The sequence below is a fragment of the Lithobates pipiens genome, unplaced genomic scaffold, assembly GCF_037356315.1.
Source record: "Lithobates pipiens isolate NorthernLeopardFrog02 unplaced genomic scaffold, aLitPip1_a1.2 Scaffold_18, whole genome shotgun sequence".
Classification (NCBI taxonomy): Eukaryota; Metazoa; Chordata; class Amphibia; order Anura; family Ranidae; genus Lithobates; species Lithobates pipiens.
Genome location: NW_027507758.1, coordinates 573,961,309 through 573,988,688, shown reverse-complemented (window position 1 = coordinate 573,988,688; position 27,380 = coordinate 573,961,309). Strand labels below are relative to the sequence as shown.

Here is a 27,380-nt window from a genome sequence, read left to right as displayed (position 1 = left end):
CAGGCTATTGACCTTTTTTATTTCAAGACTGCACGTTAGCAATATTTTCACTGTTTTATCATTATCTGATTGGTTTCATTATGAAGTTGCTACCATCGGTTATTGATGATTACTTTTTGTTGCAAATGTTTTTCACTTTGCACTTTAGCACTCAGCAAGTTTTTGATTGTATAGAATCTATATACAGCCTTGTGCTTTTATCTTGCACCAGCACTTTAATATAGTCATTTTAGAAGGTTCACAGCGCAACAACACTATTTATTCATTAATGCAGCCATCACATATAAGGACTGGTAAGCTGCAATATATTCATTTTTTGTTCTTGAGTATGTGCTTGGGTTTGGTTGATGTGGCAATTGGGGTCTGTGATAGACCTAGCCTGGACAAAAAAAACAAGCCTTTAATATAAATTTATAAAAAAATAATATATAAGTAAAAACAAATTGGGCAGACTCAATGGACCATTTTTTTTCTGCTATCACTCTGTTTCTATTTTTATTGCTCATAGCAACCTTTTAGAATCATTGCCTTATTTCTGAACACCTAGATGGCAGAAATGGCAGTTGGAAGCTGCTTGCTTGCTAAGATCAGTTAGAAATGTTTTTCCATGTTTTTTCTTTTCTTACATTAACCAAGTATGTTTTCTATTTATTTATTTTGCTTTTTTTTAACTAAAACATGGAAACAGTTTGAAATAAAGAAGATGGAATAAAACAAATATATAAATGTCTATTTTGAGCTTTTATTAATATAAAAAGCATAATACAAGGGCAGTAAAAATGTTACAGCATACCCATATATCTAAATATGCCATCTCAAAAAAATATTGATAACTCTAAAATATAATAACACTTTAAAAAGTTAAAAATAAACATCCCTGATATAATATAGCTTTTTTTTAAAAAAAAAAAGTTCATATAAAGAAAGGTATAATGTATTTTTGTGAGCAGATGGCAAAGAGGTAAGCCGGTGTAGCTATGTGGACTCAAGCACCAGCCCCAATTGGCTTTCAGAAAGAGTTTGGTCCTCAGCTGCCTGGCAATTAAGACAGCTATAGCATATTAGCAGAGGTTTAGTATAGCAGGGTAAGCATTTATTGCCATCCACTATTTCAAAGGCATTTGGTGCAAAAGGCACAGTTTGATAGAGGTAAAGGTATAGGTTGGTGGATGAGGTAAAGGCATAGGTTGGACATGTGTTAAAGATATAGGTTGGCGCAAGGTAAAAAAATACATAGTTGCATGGGGTAAAGGCATAAGTTGGTGCATGGGGTAAAGGCATAAGTTGGTGCATGGGGTAAAGGCATAGGTTGGCATAAGTTGTAAAGGCATAGGTTGGTGCATGGGGTAAAAGACAAAGTCTCGGCATGGAACAGCAAACTATTATTTAGAGCAAAGTGGACTTTCCTTGTACGGTATGAACTTACAATACACAATTATGTTTGAGGCGCCTTGGGTGGCTGAGGTGGTTTTCATGGGTGAGTACAGTCATTCCTTCCTCTTCTTGGCCATGCGATAGACAGTGAGAAATTGTTATGGGCTACTTACCTCTTGATATATATGTGTATAGGGTACTCCACTGGCATGCAATTTTGCTGAGTGAGGTGCCCGCTACCTTACTAATGTGTTTATTTTATTTTTCATTGTATAAATATCTCTTATGTTATATATATATTTTCTTCATAGATAAAATATTCCTCTGAATTACACTCCTGAAGAAGCGGTTTTCCATGAAACATATAGAGTTTATGACTGGAAGGACATGAATGGAAGTTCCCCTTGGTTGAGTTGATATACAAACATTTTTCCAATCCATTTTAGAGGAATTTACCTTTACCAGTAGTCTTTTTGTCCCTTATGGGATGTATGCATCTTTCTTTGTTTGTTTTGACTATGTTTGCCCAAATGGGGTGATTTCTAATTAATTAATTTAATACATTCGTATTTTTATAACATAATTGTGTATTGTACATTTATACCATACCATGGCAGTCCACTTTACCTCTATTTAATAGTTATTCGCTAGTTTTGATTCGATAGGACGCATGTACTATATTTTTGTCTTTAAATATACTGTAGTTTAGACATGGGTTAAAGACATAGGTTGGTGCATGGGATAAAATACATAGTTTGGTACAAGGGGTAAAGGCATAGGTTGGTGCATCGGGTAAAAGACATAGTATGAACATGGGGTAAAGACATATCTTGGTACATGGGGTAAAATGCATTGTTTAATGCATTGGGTAAAATACATAGTTTGAACACGGGGTAAAGGCATAGGCTGGTGCATTGGGTAAATGTCATTGTTTGGTGCATGGGGTAAAGGCATAGGTTACTGCATCGGGTAAAAGACATAGTATAAAGATAGGGCAAAGACATATCTTGGTGCATTGGGTAAAAGCCATAATTTGAACATGGGATAAAGGCATATCTTGGTGCATGTGGTAAAAGCCATAATTTGAACATAGGGTAAAGGCATAGACTGGTGCATAGGGTAAAATACATAATTTGAACAGGGGGTAAAGGCATAGATTGGTGCATGGGGTAGTAGACATTATTTGGTGCATGGGGTAAATGCCTAAGTTACTGCATGGGGTAAAAGACATAATTTGAACGTGTAACGTTTGAACATGGGGTAAAGACATATCTTGGTGCATAGGGTAAAAGCCATAATTTGAACATGGGGTAAAGGCATAGGTTGGTGCATGTGGTAAAAGCCATAATGTGAACATGGGGTAAAGGCATAGGTTGATGCATGTGGTAAAAGTCATAATTTGAACATGGGGCAAAGGCATATATTGGTGCATGGGGTAGAAGACATTGTTTGGTGCATGGGGTAAATGCCTCGTTACTGCATGGGGTAAAAAACATACTTTGATGCATGGGGTAAAAAGATGTAGTCTGGACATGGCTAAGGACATTGGATGGTGCATGGGGTAAAATACATTGTTTTGTACATAGGGTGCAGGCATAGGTTGATGCATATGGTAAAATACATAGTTTGGTGTAGAGAAATAAGGGGCATAAAGCATAGCTTGGTACAGGAAGCAAAGGGCATAGTTTGGTACATTAAAAAAATTACCCAACACTTCAGTCCCCCCTTCTTTGTGTACCACCCATCTAGTGAGCATGGTGGCATTAGGCCTGAAAAGGAGCCATTTCCTGTACAACTGGTGTCTAGTTCATGAGGGATAAGACAATTGTGCAACTTTAGCAAACTTTCTGTAAAAAAATATAATTTCAAAACCTGAACAAATTGTTATGTGTTGTTAAGTCATCCATTATGTTGTTTCACAGTTGACGCTGCGATGCATAAACTGCCCCGTCTCTTACATTTCTTCAAAAAGTTAAATCTTAACTTGTTAACAATGAACTTTGACAAACTGGAAATCAACCACAGTTACAGTTTCACAGCTGACACTGCAATATATGAATGTTTTACATAACAAAAAAAATTTAATCAGTTAATTGAAAATAACATTTTTCATTTTGCATCACAGATCTTGAAATATTTTAAACTTTTTAAACATCTGGTATTTGGCTACGCGCAGCCTAATATCTTCAATGCCCAAACTATGAGGTTGAAAGCATTGAAGAGGAGGTCCTATATTTGGATTGGTAGCCCTTCTTTCTATTAGAGACTTATTTATCTCCTTTTTTTTTACTTCCAAAAGGAAAATACAGTTTTCTCTTGAAGAGAATCATCTGCCTGGTGTACCAAATTTTTCCAAGACTACAGGGTGCAATATCAAATATTTTCTGCACCAGCGCCTGCTGGTGACATCAAGGATAACAGCTTACTTTTAAGACATAATTCTATTTTAATGTATTATAGGTTATAGATTTTTAAATTGCTTAGCCACATTAGGAACAATATAATGTGGGTCTTCATGTTGCTTGCACGGGAGCTACCTAGAAGGGAATTTTTTCTAATATCTCCTAGGTGGAACCATCCTACGGATTGCATACATGGCACCATCTCAAAAATACAGAAATTTAAACTTCATAGTGTTCCAACCTCCAAAAAATGGGGTAGAAAAATAGGGTCCAAAACACAAATATATATATATATATATATATATATATATATATATATATATATATATATATATATATATATCTATATATATATATATATATATATCTATATATATATATATATATATATATATATACACACATACACACACTCAACTTTTTTTACATTGAAATTGAAATAAAAACCACAACAATTGGTTCTCAATGCTATTGAATTCTATTGTATTACAGAATCTGACAATCGAATTGGGGATTTTATTCAAATTTTAACGTAAAAATTAAGTTTATTTTTAAGTATTTTTTTTATATATTTGTACAACCCCCATTTTGGAGGTTGGAACTCTCCAAGAAGGAGAACTACACATAGGGGGTTATTTATGAAAGGCAAATCCACTTTGCACTCCACGTGCGCTTGGAAGTGCAGTCGCTCTAAATCTAAGGGGTAGATCCGAAATCAGTAGAACCTCTGCTGATTTTATCATCCAATCATGTGCAAGCTAAAATGCTGTTTTTTATTTTCCTTGCATGTCCTCCTCGGATCTACAATGACTTTACTTTCAAGTGCACTTGCAGTGCAAAGTGGATTTTCCTTTCGTAAATAACCCCCATAGTCATAAAAGAGCTCAATGTAAACTGAATATTGCCTTTAACTTTATCTCAGATCCTAAATAGATTTAGTGGCCTTTTAAATTATGTCTTTCTTTACTGTAATGGATAGAGAGTAAAGTAGACACAATTAACTTTTTTTGTAAGTTAAAGGAATAGCTTGATCAGAGAAAAGTACAGGCTGGCTTGTCCTTTCTATGCCTCCATTTTGATCTTCCCATGTTCTCCTTGATAATGGTTGTCGTGCTCTTCTTCTTCTAGAGGAACCTGAAAGAGCATAATAGGAGAGACTTGTTTTATCCAGTAAATAGTTGTATACAAAAAAAAAAAAAACAGTACTCTTAAAAAGTCATTTTTTTGGTCTAAGGTTTAATGTTCTAAAGCAGGGGTGTCAAACTCAATTTTATCACGAGCCGCATCAGAATTATGGTTGACCTCAATGGGCTGGATGTATCTGTCCAACCATCTAAATTTATGCATGGCTTTTTTTTTCTCAAAGAATAGGAATTCAACCATGCCAACCCCACGAACTGCATTGAGCAATGGATGTGGCCAAATTGCTGTGGGAGGATCTTAATGAGGCAATAAATACCAGGAGTCCATTGTGTGTGGAATATAGGGGTGCACTACGCACAGAGTGCAGAGTTCAGGGATGCACTATGTACAGAGTGCAGCATTCAGGGGTGCACTTCGCACATAGTTCAGAGGCACGCTACGTACAGGGTTCAGAGGTGCGCTATGTACAGAGTGCAGTGTTCAAGGGTGCACTTCGTATGGAGTGCAAAGTTCAGGGGTGTGCTACGTACAGAGTTCAGAGGTGCGCTATGTACAGAGTGCAGTGTTCAGGGGTGCGCTCCATACAGAGTTCAGAAGTGTGCTATGCACAGAGTGCAGAGTTCAGGGGTGCGCTATGTACAGAGTGCAGAGTTCAGGGGCATGCTATGTACAGAGTGCAGAGGTGCGCTATGTACAGAGTGCAGAGTTCAGAGGTGCGCTATGTACAGAGTTCAGGGGTACACAACGTACAGAGTGCAGAGTTCAGGGGTGCGCCAAGTGCAGAGTTTAGGGATGTGCTTTGCTTAGTGTCCAGGAATCAGCTCTATTTCATAGGCTGTTCAAATCTCACTTTCATTCTTCCCCTTGGGTGCATGTGCCACATGAAATGGCCTGGAGGGCTTGAATTCGGCCCGCGGGCCTTGTGTTTGACACGTTCTCTAAAGGTACCATATGTCTGCAGCTACTTTCTGCTTTTTTGATTTTATACATTGCAGGAGTTATAAAATGAATACAATGAAGATGAACATGTAGAGGAGGATTAGTTCCCTTTTATTGTAATGCCCATCTTACCAGCATGGTGGGGCTTCCTCCGAGTTTTGTAGGGAGTCAATAGCTCTGACTGAGGAATTAACTTCCTATACCACCTTAGCTCCAGAAGGTTTTACCCCCTTCATGACCAGGGCAATTTTTGCTATTCAGCACTGCGCTACTTTAAAGCGGTGTTTCAGCTGTAACATTTTTTTTTTTAAAGTCAGCAGCTAAAAAAAAGTAGCTGCTGACTTTTAATAAGGAGACTTACCTTTCCAGGGCGCCTGCGATGTTGGCCGCCGAGGCTGACATGTCCCTTGGCTCTCGGGTCCCAGCGCCGCCATACTCACTAAGGGAAAAAGGGGGTGGAGCCTTGCGGCTTCACTGCCCGTTTCCTACTGCGCATGCGCGAGTCGCGCGGCGCTTTGTGAATGGGATGCGCTGTGTTAGGGAACACACAGTTCCCAGAACATAGCACGCCCCATTACCCAGAAGACAACGTGGAGAAGGAGAGAACACCGAAGATCACCGAGGAGCAGGAAGAAGGCAGATTAGGAACAGGGATTTCTGGCAAGGTAAAAAAAAATTTTTTTCAAATGTTTATTTTTTTATTTTTTTAAGAATATTAATGCTCTTTTTTTTTTTTTTTTTTTTTAGGGTGGCCCTCCACTTTAACCACTTTCAGACCGGACCAATTTGCTGGTCAAAGACCAGACCACTTTTTGCGATTCGGCACTGCGTCGCTTTAACTGACAATTGCGCGGTCGTGCAACGTGGCTCCCAAACAAAATTGACGTCCTTTTTTTCCCACAAATAGAGCTTTCTTTTGGTGGTATTTGATCACCCCTGCGGTTTTTATTTTTTGCGCTATAAACAAAAATAGAGCGACAATTTTGAAAAAAACGCATTATTTTTTACTTTTTGTTATAATAAATATCCCCCAAAAATATATAAAAAAACTTTTTTTCCCTCAATTTAGGCCGATACGTATTCTTCTACATATTTTTGGTAAAAAAAAAACGCAATAAGCGATTATTGATTGGTTTGCGCAAAAGTTATAGCGTTTACAAAATAGGGATAGTTTTATAGCATTTTTATTAATAATTTTTTATTATTATTTTTTTTACTAGTAATGGCGGCGATCTGCGATTTTTATTGTGACTGCGACATTGTCGGGGACCCATCGGACATTTTTGACACATTTTTGGGACCATTGTCATTTATACAGTAATCACTGCTATATAAATGCAGTGATTCCTGTGTAAATGACACTGGCAGTAAAAGGGTTAACCAGTGGGTGGCAGTGTAGGGGTTAAGTGTTCCTAGGGGTGTGTTACTAACTGTGGGGGGGTTGGACTTTCATTTAGTGTACACTGATCTCTGCTCCAATCACATGGAGCAGAGATCAGCGTCACTAGTTGCTAGGCAGAATGGAAAAATGTTGTTTATACAGCATTTCCTCCATTCGGCCGCTCCGTGAGACGATCGCGGGGATGCCCGCGGCGATCGAGTCCGCGGGTCCCGCGACCGGACTCACGGGGGTCCCGACCAGCGCGGGAGCGCGCCGCCGGCGGCGCGCTCCCGATGGCAGGGCGGCATCGAATATTGGACGTACATGTACGCCAATATGCCTGCCCGTGCCATTCTGTCGACGTACATCGTCGTGCGCTGGTCGGGAAGTGGTTAACTGGCATTTGTGCAATACTGTATGCAAATTCAATGTTTTATAATATTTTTCACACAGAGTTTCGGTTATATTTAAATACCATTGTTTTGTCTTGTTTTTTTTGCGATATAAACGAACAAAGACCAAATATTTTGACGAAAAACTATAACAAAAAAAAAAGTTCCCAATAAGTGCATATTACCGTATTTATCAGCGTATTACCCGCACAGGCGTATAACATGCACCTTAATTTTAAGAGGGAAGTTTCGGAAAAAAAATTACATTTTAAATAAAGAATTTTGAAGCAACATAAGGGTCAGTGACCATCAATGCAGCCTTATCAGTGTCCATCTGAAGCCTCACCATTGCTCATCATTGCAGCCTGATCAGTGCCCATCATTGCAGCCTTGTCCATCATTGCAGCATGATCGGTGCCCATCTGCAGCCTTGCCCCTCTTTGCAGCATGATCAGTGCACATCTGCAGTCGTGTTGCCAAAATAGACAGAGCCGGATATCCTGTGTATTCATCTCAGCTCGCAGTCCCGCCCAGTCCCGCCCAGTCCCACCCCTGGGCCCGGCTCCTATGATGGACATTACACAAGTCCAATGGCGGGATGTCAATGACTATGAGCGGACCCAAGCACACAGGAGATTTGTCTCTGTCTATTTCGGCGGCACTCATTCCCTCCTTCCGCTCCGAGGCAGCCGTTCAGCATATAACATGCACACACAATTTTTCCCTGATTTTAAGGGGGGAAAAGTGCCTCTTATGGGCCGATGAATACGGTAATTGGTTTTTGTGAAAGTTAGAGCATCTACAAACTATGCTATATACTGTATATTTGAAAATTGATCTTACACTTTGTTTGCTGTTACAATGATAATCACTGCGACAGCAAAGTTTTCAACTGTCCATGAATGTTACAGCATGACGTGCATTTGTATTCAGCTCCTTTTACTCTGATACCCCTAACTAAAATCTAGTTGCTAAACAAAAGGTTTTCTTTGTTTCTGTTATAAAATTTTGTAAATAAGTAAGTTTTCTCCTTCACTGATGGCCACTGATTAGGCTGCACTGGTGAGGCACTGATGAGGTGGCACCCATGAGGTGGCACTGATGGGCACTGATATGTTACACTGATGGGCACTGATAGGCAGCACTGATGGGCACTGATAGATGACACTGATATGCAGCACTGATGGGCACTCATAGGTGGCACAGATGGGTACTTATGGGTGGCAATGATGGGCACTCATAGGTGGCACTGAAGGACACTCATGAGTGGCACTGATGGGCACCACTGCTATGGAGGCACTGGCAGGTATTGCTGATGGGCAGTGATTGTCATCAAATGTGGGCAAACATTGGCATCATATATAGCACATATTGGCATCCCTGGGGGCCATGGGTGGACTACCTAGTGGCCATCAGTGTTGGCCATCCCTGGTGGTATCCTCAGGGGGCTGCTCTGATAATCAATCTGCACAGCTCCCCCCCCCGTTCAGGAGAGCAGCCGATTGGCTCTCCTCTACTGGCGTCTGTCAGACGCGAGTGAGCAAAAGCCGATATGTGGGTCTTCCTGTTTACATCGTGATTAGCTGTGATTGAACACAGCTGATCACATGTGTTAGATTGACACACAGCACCAGAGATTGCCACGCCGGGCACCCCGCATGCTTGGAATCAAGCAGAAGAACCGCACCGGCTATTGAACTTAATTTTTCTCGGCTCGTCGTACGTCTTCTCGTCACTACGTTCTTGACGTTTGCAATTTCCAACAATATTTGTGTGACCGGTATATACAAGACAAGTTTGAGCCAACATTCTTTGGGGAAAAAAAATCAACGGTTTTGTTGTTGGAAAGTCTGATTGTGTGTACGGGGCATTACCGCTCCACTGGGGTCTACCTGCATGGGTTAAGTGTACTTAACCCATGCAGGTAGACCCCAGTGGAGCAGTAATTTTTTACTGCTGCCTGGATTGAGGCTTTAACAAGCATTCTTGGTCAACAAGTCAGTTATGGAGGTTAGAAAACCTTGTTTGATGGATCATTTTTTACAGGACTGTATGCATCCAGCACCTCTTTTTCCTTCACTGCCCTAAAAAGGAGCATTACTGCAACTAGAGCAAACTTGTCAGAGATAACTTTGTAAAATGGGTGAATTGCATATTTACATGCCACCGTTCTCTAATGTCTGTGGCCAACTTTCACAAGAACAATGAGAAGCATCACAGTACAATGTAAGCATGTATCTTCTTCAGTCTATATGAACTCTCAACACTTACTTCCCAGTAAACTGTGTCATCATAGCAGCTCTGGTCAGGTGGCTGTCCCCAGAAAGATAGTTTCAAGATAAACCCTAGAAAAAAAACATGGTAATATTAATATTATGTTTAACATGTGGAAATTCTGTGGAACTACATGTACATTTGTTCTGATCAATGGAAGGCAAAAAAACAAATGTGTTCAGGCTATTCTTTTTCCAGGTTGAATGTGTTTTATCCACTATTTTTATTTTTTTATTTTTTTGCTATGTAAATGAAAAAATACAGACAATTGTGAAAAAAACAAATGTTTCTTAGTTTCCATTATAAAATTTAGCAAATAATTTAATTATTAATAATATTAATAATATTTTTTCTGCATACATTTAGGCTAAAATATGTATTCTGCTACACGTATGTGGTAAAAAATAACCCAAATAAGTGTATCTTATTTAGTCTGTGTGAAAGTTATAGAGTCTACAAACTCTAAAGTGCATCCGGAAAGTATTCACAGCACTTCACTTTTTCCACATATTGTCATGTTATTGCCTTATTCCAAAATGGATTCAATTGATTATTTTCCTCCAAATTCTACAATCAATCAATTGAAATCTTTGCAAAAGGCCTGGACATCCACGGAAGACATCAGTGGTGGATGATCGCAGGATCCTCTCTAAGGTAAAGAAAAACCCATTCACAACATCCAGGAGGTGGGCATATCATTGTCAAAGTCTACAATCAATAGAAAACTTCCCGAGAGCAAATACAGAGGGGTCACCACAAGGTGCAAACCATTCATAAACCTGAAGAATAGAAAAGTCAGATTAGACTTTTCCAAAAAAACATCTAAAAAAGCCAGACCAGTTCTGGAAAAGCATTCTTTGGATGGATGAAACTAAGATTAATCTGTACCAGAATAACAAGAAGAAAAAAAAGTGGAGAAGGCTTGGAACAACTCATGATCCAAAGCACACAAAATCTTCTGTAAAACATGGTAGAGGCAGTGTAATGGCATGGGAATGCATGGCTTCCAGTGGCACTGGGTCCTTGGTGTTTATTGAGGATGTAACAGAAGACAGAAGCAGCCAGATGATTTCTGCAATGTTTGGAGATATACTGTCAGCCCAGAGTCAACCAAATGCAGCAAAGTTGATTGGACGGCAGTCACAGTACAGATAGACAATGACCAAAAACACACTGCAAAAGCAACCCAGGAGCTTTTGAAGGAAAATAAGTGGAAATTTCTGCAATGGCCGAGTAAATCACCTGATCTCAATCCAATTGAGCATGCATTTCACTTGCCGAAGGCAAAACTAAAGGCAGAAAGACCCACAAACAAAGACAAGAACACAGCTGCAGTTAGAGCCTAGCACAGCATCAGAAAGGAAAAAACCCAGTTATGGTAATGTCCATGGGTTCCAGACTTCAGGCAGTCATTGTCAGTAAAGGATGAGTCTCAACGAAATATTAAAAATGAACATTTTATTTATGATTATATTCATCTGTTCAATTACATCTGAGCCCCTGAACATGGGGGGACTGTGTAAAAAATAGTTGCAGTTCCTAAAAGTTGTACTTGATATTTATGTTCAACCACTTGAATTAAAGCTGCAAGTCTGCACTTCAAGTTTGTTTGGATTGTTTAATTTTACATTTATTCTGGTGGCATAAAGAGCCAAAAGTATGAAAATTCTGCCTGTGTCCAAATATATATGAACCTAACTATATGTATTTACGAACCTGTAATAACACCTCCAACCACAGCCATGCCAGTAGTTGCAGCCATAGCAGCTCCTTGTCCGAATGGTGTGTACCTGCAAGACAAAAAAATTAAATATATTATCTGAGTGGAGTCAGGGTCAGGAATATTACTAGATTCCAGTCAGGAAATGGTTAATACCTCTGTCAGTCATTAATACCTCTGTCATTTTTTTGCAGTCTGTTTTTGGGGAGATTTACCTTTATTTCCTGTCCCAAAGACACAAACAGGAAGTGAAAGGAAATTTCTACAAAATGAGGGGAATCACCACTTAAGCCTATTTTATAGTTGTGGCCGGGGGCAGTAAAAATGGGTAGTCAAGCCACAGTTTTACCTCCCGACTAAGATACCAGGTATATCTACGGTATATATTTCAGGAGTTCAGCTTTGATAAAACTGCCCTGCACTAAGTACATAGGAAAAAGGGGACAAAAGGGGCACTGTCTACATGACCAGGGTAAAAAGAGGATTACATGCATGGTGTCAAGAAAATAAAATAAAAATAATCATGCATAACAGTGCATTGTGAATGATAGTCACTCACTCAGGCTTGGCGGCTCCCAATGCAGTGGCAATAACACCAGCGATACCTCCCAGAGTTCCCGGCAAGCCGTGTAAATTGTGCACACCACAAGTGTCTTGGATCCTCAGCTTGGAAGCGAGAATTGGCTAAAAGACAACACTTGGTTATTACAAAATCCAGAGGAAGATACAATTCAGATATAAAAAAAGATGTTTTGATATTATTTAAATTTATATAGTATAAATAAAATCTGTGATGGTTTACAATGTGGGAACCCAATACAAGCATATCTTAAAGCACCAAATTAAACGGGAAAGGTAATACAAAACAAATGATGGACCAAAGGCAGCCATGATGCAGACCCATCAAAGCTGTGAGAGGGGCACACTATTCTAATAGTAATAAGACATTTAAAACCGTATTTCGTTTTCCTGAGAGAAATTAGATGAACAGAACTCAGGAACCGACAGAAATCTGTTCAAGAATGCAATAGACTTCGCTTGGCCTTATTCTGATATGAAACTCATAAAAATTAAACTGGAACTACTGTAATATATCCAATACAGCCAGGGGCGGACTGACCATTCGGGCACTCAGGCACTGCCCGAGGGCCCCATGCCACTAAGGGGCCCCATCAGGATTGCCAGCCTCAATAAAACCAGCGACAGTATGTAAAAATCTGTGTTTTTTTTTAAATCCCAAGATTATAGCTGCCCGCCTCTCCAGTGCCTTTTCAGTGTGTGTATGTGTATTCTGTGTGTGTATACTGTGTGTGTATATTGTGTGTCTGTCTGTGTATACTGTATGTGTGTATACTGTGTGGCCCCATAATCTATTGCCTGGGGGCCCCATAATCTCCTATTGCCTGGGGGCCCCATAATCTTCTCCTATAGCCCGGGGCCCCATGAGTTGTCAGTCCGCCCCTAAATACAGCATACTAGATATTTCAGTTCTAGTGTATATGTGTTGTGATGGTGCGAGACCCTGCCACAATATGAGTTCAGCAAATTGGTATAAAAAAGACACAAGGTTCTCAAAGGTAAAATTTGAAAAGGTCTGGCATGTTTGTTGTGAAAGGAGAAAGCCAACCACTGTGTTTTCAAATTTCTGTGATATTTGAAGGTTCAAAAGTGCATTGGATGGGAAGGAACCTTAAATCCTATGTCCAGGCTATGCTAGCTGCCAGTAGCCTGTGTGAGTGTACAGGACCATTATAAGTCAAGCTTGAGGATAGCTCAGTGCAGTTGCTGCCGTTTGGAGACAGACCTCTATGAGGAGAACTGGTTGCTCCTATCAGAGACTGCATTCCTTGTCAGGGGAAATTCTTGACCAAAGGACTGGGAAGGTTGGGACAGCTACGTGGACCTGGAAGACTAAGAGAGGGTCTGCAAAGTTGAGAAAGCTGAGGCGGCTAGCGGGTCAAAGGGGCTAGATAGGATTGCCACTTTTTCTTTACGCCAAACCCGAACACTTTAGCGGCGCACAGTAAAAAAAAAAAAAAATTAGCATTCACTATAGAATTGTAACAGACCTGGGACACCTTTGGGCACTCCAAAGAGAATAGTAATGCAACACACATACAGTAGTGCCCCCTCACCCTCGTGTTGAGCCCTGTCTCAAGCCACATTCCTGTTTGAATATTATGTCTGAGTTTTAGGCGGACTGAAACCCATACACATGATTCAAAACCCTGACTGTCTGGGTGAATCCTGGACAGGTGGCAACCCTACAGCTAGAGGAAGTCTGGAAGTCTCTGAGAGCAAGCAAACCTGGGGGGGGGGGGGGGGGGGCTGGAGAACCCTGTTTGGAGGCCAGGAGTGGGTCTACTGGAACTGAGGCTTAAGAGTGAGCCTTAAGAGCCAAGTGGCTTAGTATTTTTAATTATTTGTATTTGCTGCTGCATGGGCAACCCATCTGTGTTGGACTTTTACTTTTTTTTCTGTTTATTAAAAGTGGGCTACCGTGCCCTTAAAAATAGTTTGGCCTGACATTAACTCATTTCAAAAACTCATCTACCATGAGAGCAAAACATCCCCCATATCACCAGAGCCGATCCGCCCAATACACTCACTACGCAAGCTGCGTAGGGCCCCGCCGCTGTGGGAGGGGGGGCCAAAGGGCGGATCGGCTCTGCTCCCGAAGCTCCGCTGGGCTTTCAGGGGTTATACCGGGATGATGCCCGCAGCTGCAGGCATCATCCCAGTACTGTTGTTTAGAGCGGGCGATCAGCTTTCCAGGGACAACAACCGGTGCAGCTAAAAGCCGCTCGTCTGTTATCCCGAAGGAGCGAAAGGGGATGTCCCCCCTCCCGCCGCCTCCCGCCGCTCTGACCGGGCCTCCCATCCCACCTGCGGGTAGGGACTTCCGGAGGGTAGGGACAGACTGGCACAAAGCCAGAAAGGGCTTCCTGCCAATCTCCTGATTGTAAACATGGAAGCAACGTCACTACGTCACTTCTTATGGTAACGACCGGTGCCAGTCCCTCTCGGCCTTGGGGTGTTTCCTTCGGGTGCATCCCATGCTGCTATTGGGGGGGACTCCACCGGAAGTGAACGAGTTGCGATCGCCTTCCCTACCATTTTTATGTGGCTGTGGGATAGGTGGGCGTGAGTGATGGTGGGGCCACCGAGCGCACCCAACACTTTGAGGCTGGTCGTGACCGAGCCTAGGAGGAACGACATCGGTTTGCATTTCATCCTGAAGCAGCTGATCAAGGACTTTTTTGGGATGCCAAGAGAAAGCATTTTTTGCATGCAGTGTTTCCCTACCACTGGGATGTATGACGTTACGTTCTGGAAGAAGGAAGATCTGCAAACATGTATGCTGTGGAAGGGCGAGAAGGAAGGAGACGAAATGCTGGAAGGGATACTGTTTTTGTGTAGCGAGACGAAAGTGCGGCTTCCCATCACTGTACATATGTACAATCCCTTTGTACAGGATGAGGAGATCGCTGCCTTTTTGTTCAGGTACTGCGAGTCAGTTTCAGCAGGCGTGAAACTGACAAATGTTCTCGGTACCTTTAATGGGCAGCGTAAATCTTGGGTTACTTTTAGGCCTGATTCAGATCGGATACCTGGCCAGTGCTCACGTACGATGGAGCCAGTGAGGAGTCAGAGTCGATTGCCGCCTCAGATGGACCAGGTGTTCCAGGGTCAGAAGAGTCCAGGTAAGAGCCTATAACCTGGGAGGGAGAAGGAGACTCGGGGACCTCCAACTTTCTTTTAAGGGAAGGCTGCCCTACCTCCATCCCCTCCTCTTCCGGCTCCTCACCGCTGCCCTCCGGCTCCCCCTTGGCCATGAGATGCCCAGGGACACTCTCCTCCAGCACAGGAGAGGCCCCCACGGTGTCAACAGGGGAGGGGCCTGGCTCACCCTCTATAGGTGGGCAGACATCAGCCCGCACCACCACTTCCCCAGGTAGCTCTCTCGCCCATACCTCGGAGGTCACAGCGGCGACTGGTACAGGCCCTCTGGCCACATCCGCATAGGACAACACCTTTTTTACCTCAGCCGCCTCCACTGCCTTCACTGGTGCAACCTCCGCAGTGGGCCCAGATGTTCGGGAAACCTTCGGGCACTGTCTCGCAAGGTGTGTCCTACTGCCGCAGATGTGGCAGCTCTTGCTCTCCAGACATTGACCGGCTCCATGACCCTGCTTAAAGCAATTACAGCAAGTCAGACCCGCCCCGCACTGCTCCTTGGTGTGCCCAAAAGTGAAGCACTGCCGGCAGAAGAGGGGCTGACCAGGGTACCAAAGGTAACAGCGATTCCTCCCGATGGAGAAAGACTGAGGGGGGGTGTCAGACTCCCCTATACCCTCCGAATCAGCTGGCAATGGCGCCGGTTTAAAAAAAAAATGGTGATCTGAATACTTTGAAGTGCAAAGGAGGGATCTGTCCATAAAGAGTACCTGTCACCACCTATTAATGTAAACATCCCTTGTGACAGCAATAAAAGTGATAAAAAATTTTTTTTTAAACACAATTTAATTATATAAAAAGAAATAAGAAAAAAACATATTTTTTTTAAAGCGCCCCTGTCCCTGCGGGCTCCTGCAGCAAAGAAAACATATACAAATCACACATGCGAGGTATCGCAGGGATTGTCAGAGTGAGAGCAATAATTCTATCACTAGACCTCCTCTGTAACTCTAACCTGGTAACCGTAAAAAAAAAAATGAAAGCATCTTCTATGGAGATTTTTAGGTACTGTAGTTTGTCGCCATTCCGCGAGTGCATGCAATTATAAAGTGTGACATCTTTCACATTATACAAAAAAATTGGGCTAACGTTACTGTTTTTTTTTTTTAATTCATGGAAGCGTCCCTTTTCCCAAAAAGTTGCGTTTAAAACACTGCACAAATACCATGTGACATAAAATATTGCAACAATCGCCATTTTATTCTCTAGATTCTTTGTGGGGTTCTAAGTAATTTTCTAGCAAAAAATACGGATTTTAACTTGTAAACACCAAATGTCATAAATAGGCTTAACTGTGAAAGGGTTAAAGGAGGGAGGATTGTATTGGGAGCACTGAAATGTCAGGTGGCAATGGCAAATGGTTTAGATAGCTCATGGCATTATGGGTCAGGTAGAGGGCCCCTTAGCATAATTTTGCTTAGGGCCCCAGAGAAGTCATGATCAGCTCTGCATATCACTATATATATATATATATATATATATATATATATATATATATATATATAGTGGGGATGGAAAAAGTATTCAGACTCCCTTACATTTTTAACTCTTGTAATATTGCAGCCATTTGCTAAAATCATTTAAATTCATTTTTTTCCTCATTACTGTACACACAGCACCCCATAGTGACAGAAAAACACAGAATTGTTGAAATTTGAGCAGATTTATTAAAAAAGAAAAACTGAAATATCACATGGTCCTAAATATTCAGACCCTTTGATGTGACACTCTTATATTTAACGCTTGGTACATGCTCATGAGCAGGTGAAGACGTGAATGACCGACTCTTTGTGGAGAGGTAGGCTGGCATGCATGGAGCAGGTGTCAAGGGTGATGCCTAGAAAGGTAATGGACTGCCCCGAGCCTTCCACTTTATGCTCGGTTATGGGCACATTGAGATTGCTAAACACTACTCTTAACTTGTCCAAATCTGAGGGGGGCTCGCCGGGCCGCTCGATCAGCAGGAAGTCGTCAAGGTAGTGGATGACTTTCTGGTATTGCTCTTGGTGAGACAGGATCCAGGTGAGGGATTGAGCGAAAGTGTAGAAAAGCCAGTTTAGTGGTGAAGTAGTATGAACCATTCCATTTGATACAATGCCATTGGCATAAGGACGGGTCGATAAGACATCTGAAATGTTTGCCTTGGACAGCCATGTGCCCGTGCATATGCTAATAATGGATTGTATGACTAGGTCGACGGACGCGTACTTGAGGGAGAACTCTTTGGATGGTATTAGTGAGTTTAAACTAGGGATGTGGGAAAAACAAGGTGCGGACAAATCATAAACCAAACTGAATTTATTTGAGAACTTGCCCTTGACCAGCCCAATACGGCCGACTCTCCAGGTGCCAAACTGTGACTCAGCAAAGGGACAGATGATGAAACCTGGTCCAGTTCAGTCTGTAGTAGAATGTATATGGCCTGCTCATCGGTGGAGACTGAGAGAAGATTCCCGCACTCAAGGGTGGTATGGGGTAGGGTGATGAGCCTCGTAGGGAACCCAGATGTGAACCTGTGCACCAGAAAAGACTGAGCGTGGGTGACGAGTGAGAGGAGAGGTATAACCCCAAGCACTGTACATCCACACGGTTTAGTCATGCCCTGGCTGGCACTGGAGGTGGCGGGGAAGGTCATGGAGTGTCTGGTATCTGTGTTGGAACATCAGTTCACTGTGTGAGTGGAGGACTGGCAAACGGAGCAGAGCAGGGAACTTAGGCCCGCAAAGTGGCTGCAGAAGAGCTCAGTATCCATGATGCTCCAATTAGTGTTGGCTTGGAACTGAGCAAGTTTGGCTGCTGCTTTGGCTGTGAATAAGCGGTGGTAATCATAGAAGGCGAAGCCTCCCATACTTGTACCCCAAGTTGACAACGGCAAAGAGGTATAAATCCAGCTCTTCCCTTCTGCCGGGGCTGGCCAAGCATACATTTCTGAACATGCCAAACGCCAAAGCGAACTCGATGGACAGCTTGCGGTTAAGTCTAGAATCCTTGGACCTCACTACCACCTCAATACCCCAGGCATAGGACTTGCTTTTGGCTATGTCATGGGCCGAGATGAGAAGAGAGGTCAAGTTTACCTCCTTGCTCTCTAGGATGCCCTTCCAATTCCGGCTGGGACAAGATGTGCAAGGTAGATGGTGGGATTGACGTCCGGCATACCTGTGGGTGGGAGCTCTAGGACAGGAGCTGCGACCATGACCAGGGGGTCCACTACTGGACATACTTCCAGGACTCCCACTCTTGCCTGGATTTGGAGACTGCTGTGGTCAAGGTACCAACCATGGTGTGCAGCTGGGTGAGAGCTAAGAAAATAGATTGCAGGGATGTCTGCTGCTTGCCAGGTCCAGCTGCTGCTGGTGGTGGGAACAGCAGCCTAAACATCTCAGACTTCCTGGCTGTGGCGGGGTAGGGAATGCCCTACGCCGCAGTTCCACCATGAGTTTTTGGATGGTCCATCCCCTCAGGGACTGAGCGCTGCCATGCTCTGAACCCACAGAGGGTGACGAAGGGGCGGAGGTGAGGTCCTCGCTGCCATCCTCCGACATGTCTCCAGCTATAAAATAAAGAGGTGGGTGTATGTTAAGAAGAGTCGGAAAAGTAAGAATGGAAAAGAAGAGTCAGAGTGTAATAGAATACGTAAGAAACAAGTCATGAAGAACAGAGAAAGGACGACAGACATAGTGAAGAAAATCGATGCATTTCCGGAGAACACTGAAGATTGGAAATTTGGTAACCTCAAGGGTGTGGGGCAACCGAGATCAGCCATGAGGTGACTGGCAAGATAACCAATAGCTTGGGTGCCTGGTCTGTGTCATGAGCAGACCTGTGCAACCAAAGCCCCAGGGCATGCTGGGGCGAGAACCTGAAGTCCAGTTGTGGCCTAAGTAGGAATGTTGCATTCTGTAGTAGGAATGCTGCATTCTGTAGTAGGTGACATATGGTCAGAATTCTAACGCTTGTACTGTCTACAAGTAAACCATTTAGCACCCAGAAAGGTGATTAGAATCAGGCTGTCATGGAGTGCGGAATTGACCTGCCGACTGCTGCGAGGCCTAAGCACTGAGCTGAGTGTGGTGTAATGGTGCAAGGGCCCTGCTGGGTGCCTGTGTGTAACTGTAAAGTAATGGAACCTGCTGGAGAAACTACAAATGAGCCATATATTAGAACAACGGGTGAAACAACAAAGCTATGGAAAACCTACGAAACAACGGGGCCTGTGCCAAGTGATGTCAGACAACGACCGACAATGGCTTGGAAGTTTTACAAAACTATGAACAAGTTGTATGTCTGCAGATGGGTGGAAACAGGGCCGGGGAACCTACGAATCTGCGAAGACTATGCCCGAGTGATTTCGGGACACAACCGACAATGACCTGGAGGGTTGCGAACCTACGAATGAATTTGATGGGATAGGCACACAACAAATCGCAACATTGCGTATGGTACAAAACAAAAAAGGTTTGAATCCTACCTGCGCCAGTGAGCGAGAATGGCCGACCAAGACCACCAATGTAGAAGCTGCAACACTTGGGTAATCGATCACACATACTCACAAACCATGTGAAAAACAAAGCTATGGAAAACCTACGAAACAGCGGGGCCTATGCCAAGTGATGTCAGACAACGACCGACAATGGCTCGGAGGTTTTGCAAAACTACGAACAAGTTGTATGTCTGCAGATGGGTGGAAACAGGGCTGGGGAACCTACGAATCTGTGAAGACTGTGCCCGAGTGATGTCGGGACACGACCGACAACGACCCAAAAGGCTTGTGAACCTACGAATGAATTTGAGGGGATAGGCACACAACAAATCGCAACATCGCGTATGCCTTTATACCCCCCTGGGCTCCTCCTATTAATTCAGGCCACCATACTGGCCTTATATATATATATATATATATATATATATATATATATATATATATATATATATTGTGAAAAAAACAATCATAGCCAAAATAAATTTACTTCCTCCTATAACAGGGTAAATGTGTGAAATTACCAATATATGTGACTGCACGGCTGCTAAACACTACTGATGAAGGCCAATGAGATGCCGACACGTGTTTAGAGGGGAGGAGCCGATTCTGTGAAGCTTCGTGAGTATAGATTTCTGGAGAATAAAGTGATGATTTGAGACATACTGTTTTAAAGTTTTTATCCTGTAAGTGGATTTGTTTTGGGGGCAAACAGAGTACACTATGGCACTTGTGTTTGTTGTTTCATGTCTGTAACCTACGGAAGTAATAGTGTGGTTGAGCACTTATGAGACAGTGAAGGAAGGTTTGTCTGACGGCAACACAAACGCTGATTACCTATACAGAGGAGCAGTCTGGAGACTGTAGGATTACCATTGGAGAGTGAAAGTTGATCCATTGTGGTGGACACGAGGAGTGATTTGTCTATGCTTTTACATTCATCTTTGAGGTGAGCAGGCCATTTAGCTGGTGGAGGAGTGCACTGGATATTGGTCCTTTTGAGGACAAACACACACAGCGGTCATTGTTTTGGAAGCATTGTCATAGATGAACTGTTTTTTTTTTCAAATTTTTTGCCATTTTCATTTTTTTATTTAAAATATTTTTTTGATCATGAAATGTTTAATATAAATTTTGTATGCACATCATTTAATGAGACACATCACTGCACAATTTGGAAAGCGATATATATATATATATATATATATATATATATATATATATATATATATATATATATATATAGATAGATATGGATATAGGATATGTTTAGCTGGTGATAGTGGTAATAGTGAACCAGAACCTGTGGGTAAGTTAGCAAATACTAAATACAGTTAATTAAATTTGCATGTGAAATTGTAGATGCAGTGTGATGTACTTCTTTTCGCTTTATAAACAGCAGTCTGGGATCTGTCATTCAGCTGCAGTAGCACTGCTGCAGCGAAATGGCAGATCCCTGGTGGCTTCTGTTTATAAACAAATGATCTAGAGATCCTGAGTGACATAATTTGGTCAATAATATCACGTAGGATCCCCACTGGCTTGCTTACATACAGAAGCTAGCAGGGATCTGGCATTTGTAACATGATTGATGGAAGAGTAGCATAGTTGATTGGCAGGTCATCTTGGCAGCATTTGCTCCCTAGTCCAAAGGGCCACTTGGTGGTATTTGCTCTCTAGTCCAAAGGGTCCCAGTCTTCACCTGATTCTAGGTCTCATTCATTTAACACTATTTACTGTATTTTTATATTAAAATTGCAGTCAGTTGGTTAAATGTAGGCATTTGATAGCACATATCTTACTTTTTTAACCAGAGTTAAATCCTTAATAATCAAAAAAAAAATAATTAAAGGAGAAGTACAGCCAAAGCTTATTTGGCTATACTTCTCCTGTGGATCACAAGAATGCATTCCATTCTGCGCCTCCGTGCCCTGTTTTCAACAGACAGCCGGCTGAAGCTCGCTGTCAGCTGATGTCACAGAGATGGTCCAGGCTGGGGCAAGATTGTGACCATATAGTCAGGATCCACCAAAAATCGGCACCTGGCTCAGCCTCTCCTGCCCACTCCACAGCCCAACGTTCCAGTGAGCACAACGGGGGAGAAGAGCAGACAGCAGTGACTGACTGTGACCAGCAGTCTGTTCATGGAGTACTGAGAACTGAGCAATCCGCAATATTTGATCGCTTGGTTCTCGGTCTAGAGCTAGCATCTACTTAGGTAAATATGATTTTTTTTTAAAAAGCATACTTCTTTTACAATAATGTGGAAATGTAGAAGGCTACACATTACAGTTTGAAGAGAAGACTAGTAAGAAGATTTTTTCCTACAAGGTTTTTGGTCAGGAAGCTTATAAATTTACCGTTAAGAACTTGAATCCCACTGTAGAAATAATGCCAGCAATAAAACCAATTATCATAGCCCCGAATGGGCCAATATTCATATCAGCACAGGTGCCTACAGCAACACCTCCGGCCAGGGTGGCATTCTGAATGTGGACCTGCGTAAAACAAGTAGACAATAGAATGTTAAAGCACAAATCCAAAAAATGTTTAAAATGAATTGCTAAATTCTTATTGCTATCCAACCATGCAAAACCCAAGTGATCAGCATTGATCCATGCAATTATAAAAGTCCATCCAGATTGAACAAGTCTAATGTACTTCTGGAGAGGGTATGCCATCTTTTGTCACATTACTATGTTTGTATGTCCATACAATATACGGCATATGCTACTAGTACAATCTCTGTACAATCCCCTAAAGATTTACAAAAAGATTACCGTATTTATCGGCGTATAACACGCACTTTTTTTCCCTTAAAAGCAGGGGGAAATCGTGGGTGCGTGTTATACGCCGAATCCCCGAAATTCTGAGCCTCTGGGCGGCTTTCAGCCGTCTTCGGCTCTTCTTGGCAGCTTTCGGCCGCCTTCGGTCGTTCTCGGAAGCTTTCGGCCGCCTTCGGCTCTTCTCCGCGGCCGAAAGCTTCCGGCCGCCTTCGGCTTTTCTCGGCGGCCGAAAGCTATCTCGGCGGCGGTATTTTTAAAAAATAAAATAGACACGGCTGCAATGGGGGACACGGCTGCAATGGGGGACAAGACTGCAATGGGGGACAAGACTGCATAAGGCTGCAATGGGGGACAAGACTGCACTGGTGGACAAGGCTGCATAAGGCTGCAATGGTGGACAAGGCTGCATAAGGTTGCAATGGTGGACAAGGCTGCATAAGACTGCAATGGTGGACAAGGCTGCATAAGGCTGCATGACAAGCCTGCATAAGGCTGCAATGGGGGACAAGACTGCACTGGTGGACAAGGCTGCATAAGACTGCAATGGTGGACAAGGCTGCATAAGACTGCAATGGTGGACAAGGCTGCATAAGGCTGCATGACAAGCCTGCATAAGGCTGCAATGGGGGACAAGACTGCATAAGACTGCAATGGTGGACAAGGCTGCATAAGGCTGCATGACAAGCCTGCATAAGGCTGCAATGGTGGACAAGGCTGCATAAGACTGCAATGGTGGACAAGGCTGCAATGGTGGACAAGGCTGCAGATGACACTGATGGGCATATAAATGTAAGTTGTTTTTTTTTCCCTTAAACTTCCCTCCTAAAAGTTTTTTTCCTTAAAATTCCGTCCTAAACTTGGGGTGCGTGTTATACGCCGGCGCGTGTTATACGCCGATAAATTCGGTAAATAAGAGGGAAAACCTAAAGATTGCATAAGTATCAAATCAGGCTGACCCTTGAACTACGAAGTTGATGGTAGATCTAAAGGAGATCATACAATCAGATTGTAAATTATATCGTCTGTCCCAGACCATTGTCACCAGAATTTTTCACTTTCTTTCTTGTAATAATGGTCATCAGGACAAATAGAGGGTCAAATCTACCTAGTGAGGACACAGACAGCATGCCTTAGCCACACCCATTTCACGCTGCCATATAAACGCCCTATAAACAATTTTCCTGGTTTGATATCTCTGGCTCATACCTTGTTCTTACTTACCATATCAAACTTTCCTTTGTGATCCAACAAGCTGGAGAAGGCATAGGCGGTCAGGACACAAGCAGCTAATGAGAAGTAAGTGTTAATTACGGCCATTTCCTGCTCTGCTCCAGGGTTGGCAATGGCTGAATTGAAGCTTGGCCAGAACATCCACAAAAACAGAGTTCCTGTAAATATGAAGAGATTGTAAACAATCACAGTTGTAAGTTCAAAAGTCATACAAAAGAAAAAGAAACATACTGTATATACACAAAATTGCGGTTGAAATTTCTTGCACTATAAACAAAAAAACAAACAAAAAAACAATTAAAAAAAACAATATTTTTTTACATTCTGCTCTAAAACACATTCAATAAAAAAGTAAAAAAATCAAGCTTCTTCATACATTTTATGCTAACAAAAGTTATAGCGTCTACAAACTATGGGATAGATTTATGGAATTTACCATTTTTGTGCTAGTAATGGCGGCGATCAGTGACTTATAGCAGGACTGCGACATTGTGGTAGACAAATCCGACACTAAGTGACACTTTTTGGGAGCTAGTGACACTAATACAGTGATCAGTGCTAAAGATATTTACTGTCACTGTACTAATGACACTGGCAGGGAAGGGGTTAACTTCAGGGGTCATCAAAGGGTTAACTGTGTGCCTAAAGAGTCCTTACTAACTGTGTGGGAGGTGATTGTACTGTGGGAAGGCAAGGATCCGTGTTCCTGCTTAGAAACACAGGATCACTACCTCCCCTTCTCACAGAACGATGATCTGTCTTGTTTATGGCAATGATCGATGTGTCTCGGCGGAGATCGCATCTGCCGGACCTGCTGATTGGACACAGCAGGAGCCAATCACAGTGAGTGTGGGTCGCCAGCAGCGCGCGTCCCAGACCTGGAAGTGTAGGATCATGTACAGGTATGTGATTATGCGCAGAGCAGCCAATTTGCCGTCATATATATATATATATATATATATATATATATATATATATATATATATATATATATATATATATATAGTCGGCATGCGGTTAATAAAATTCTTGCTTTCACCCTTTCCATCCATTTGTAGTCTCCATAGGAAACCAATTTGTTTAAACGATTGCCGACCAGTGCACGACAATATACGTCGGCACAATGGCACGGCTGCACAAATGGGCGCACATTTATGTCCCCTTTAAGATGCGCCATTGTGGGCGTTGATGTCCACCGGTGTCCCGCGATCGTGTCACAAAGTGGCAGAACGGGGAGATGCCTTTGTAAACAAGGCATTTCCCCCGTTCTGCCTTGTGACATGACAGAGATCTACTGCTCCCTGTCATTGGGAGCAGTGATCGCTGTCATGTGAGTTGTAGCCCATCCCCCCACAGTTAGAATCACTCCCTAGGACACACTTAACCCCTTGATCGCCCCCCTAGTGAACCTTTTCCCTGCAGTGTCATTTATACAGTAATCAGTGCATTTTTACTGATCGCAGTATAAATGACAATGGTCCCAAAATAGCGTCAAAAGTGTCTGATATGTCCGCCATAATATCGTAGTCACGATAAAAATCGCAGATCGCCGCCATTTCAAATAAAAAAAAAAAGAATAATAAAAATGCTCATAACCCTATTTTGTAGACACTATAACTTTTGCATAAACCAATCTATATACGCTTATTGCGATTTTAAAAAAAAAAATCCCAAAAATTTGTAGAATACATATTGGCCTAAACTGAGAAAGAAATTATGTTTTTTTAGATATTTTCTGGGGATATTTATTATAGCAAAAAGTAAAAAATATTGCTTTTTTTCTCAAAATTGACACGCTTTTTTTGGTTATGGAAATCATGGGGTACGACTTATGCAACTTTGCAGTCCCAAGTCACAGCACAAGTCGCACAAGTGTGAAAGCGGCCTAAAGTAAATATACTGCAAATGTGTGCAAAGTAGATGTCATTTAGTTAGTGTAATATACAGTATACTTTAATCCTTTCTCTGCCATATACATTGAGGGTTGATTTACTAAAGGCAAATCCACTTTGCACTACAAGTGCACTTGGAAGAGCAGTCGCTTTAGATCTTGTGCAAACAAATTGATTGTATACAGTAGGTGGGTAAAGGGAGACATCTAGTGGCTAAATTGTATAACTATTTTATCAGTCCGATTTTTTTGGTGTTGTTTATTTAATTACAGGCACTTATATAGTGCTGCCAATCTACACAGCACTTTACATAGATATTATACATTCATATCAGGGCTTTCCCTCAGAAGCTTACAATCTAAGCTTCCTAACTCACATTCATACTAAGTCCAATTTAGACAGGAGCCATTTAATCCTCCAACTTTGATGTGTGGGAGGAAACCCAAACGCTATGCAGGTAGTGCCGTGGTTGGGATTACGAATCAATGACCCCTAGTTCTGTAGACATACTAACCACTTAGCCACTGTGCTGTCCACCCTACCATTGATTTTAAAGCTTAACTTACAGTGGAGTTCCACCCTAAAAAAAAAATGTCATTTATGTGCATAAAAAACAAAAAAACATTTGGAGATTTTTTTTTTTTTTACTCACCTCTAAATGGCTGTTGCTAGGGGGCCCTCGTAGTCTGCCTCCTTCAGTGCCTGGGCTCTTGACGTCACTTTTCTCAGCGCAGGAAGGGAGATCAGCTCTGCCCCCTTCCTCTTTGCAATCATCTGGGACATGTCTCAGGTCCCAGATGATTGTGTGGCCAATCATGGCGCACGGCCCCACCCACAGTTACAATTCCGGTGCCACCGACCGGAGGGGGAGACAAGTGGGCTTCCATCCCCGGCATTGCTGGAACCTGGGACAGGTAAGTGTACGATTATTAAAAGTCAGCAGCTGCAGTATTTGTAGCTGCTGACTTTTAATTATTTTTTATTTTTTTTTAAGTGGAACACCGCTTTAACGACTTGCTGACCAGGCGCCATCATTATACTGCCGCAGGTCAGCACGTTCCCATGAATTGCAGTAGCTGTATGCCAGCTCCTTTAAGAGCCATAGCAGGTGCGCGCCCGCTACACAGCGGGTGACCCAATGCGCGTGGCCGGCGGCCGCAATGTCCGCTGCCCATCCGCAATCGAGGGAAAGAGAGCCACAACGGGGATCTGTCAATGTAAACAGACAGATCCCCGTTCTGACAGGGGTGGAGAGAAAGATCTGCTGTTCCTAGTGATTAAGGATGGGCCCGGATGTGTTTGGAACCCCACGTGCCAAAGCTCACCAGGAATCCGGAACTGCAAAGCCACAGTGCAGCCACAGATCAGGAAATGTATCATTGTCTGTGATTAGCATTGTGTAGTTCTGACTTCCTGGCGGGCTCGGGCACGTGGGGTTGCGAACACACCCGAGCCCATCCTTACTAGTGATTAGGAAGAGTGATCACTCTCCTCCTCCAGTCAGTGCCCCCCCCCCCACAGTTATAAACACCTCCCAGGGAACACATTTCACCCCTTGATCTCCCCCTAGTGTTACGCCCTTCCCTGACAGTGACATTTACACAGTGGTCAGTGCATTTTTATAGCACT

General features: G+C 42.6%; 1 protein-coding gene across 1 annotated transcript in view; it reads right to left on the bottom strand.

Annotated features, from left to right (window-relative positions):
* Positions 1-722: 722 nt before the first annotated feature.
* Positions 723-27,380, bottom strand: part of RHAG (Rh associated glycoprotein) — an 86,050-nt gene continuing 59,392 nt past the window's right edge. The window contains exons 5-10 of the mRNA XM_077489046.1: positions 23,851-24,017; positions 22,204-22,341; positions 12,185-12,309; positions 11,622-11,695; positions 9,903-9,976; positions 723-4,910 (exon numbers count right to left, since the gene is read on the bottom strand). Of these exons, the coding sequence (XP_077345172.1) occupies positions 4,839-4,910; positions 9,903-9,976; positions 11,622-11,695; positions 12,185-12,309; positions 22,204-22,341; positions 23,851-24,017 (650 nt within the window). The 3' untranslated portion in view covers positions 723-4,838. The remainder of the gene's footprint in view (positions 4,911-9,902; positions 9,977-11,621; positions 11,696-12,184; positions 12,310-22,203; positions 22,342-23,850; positions 24,018-27,380) is intronic.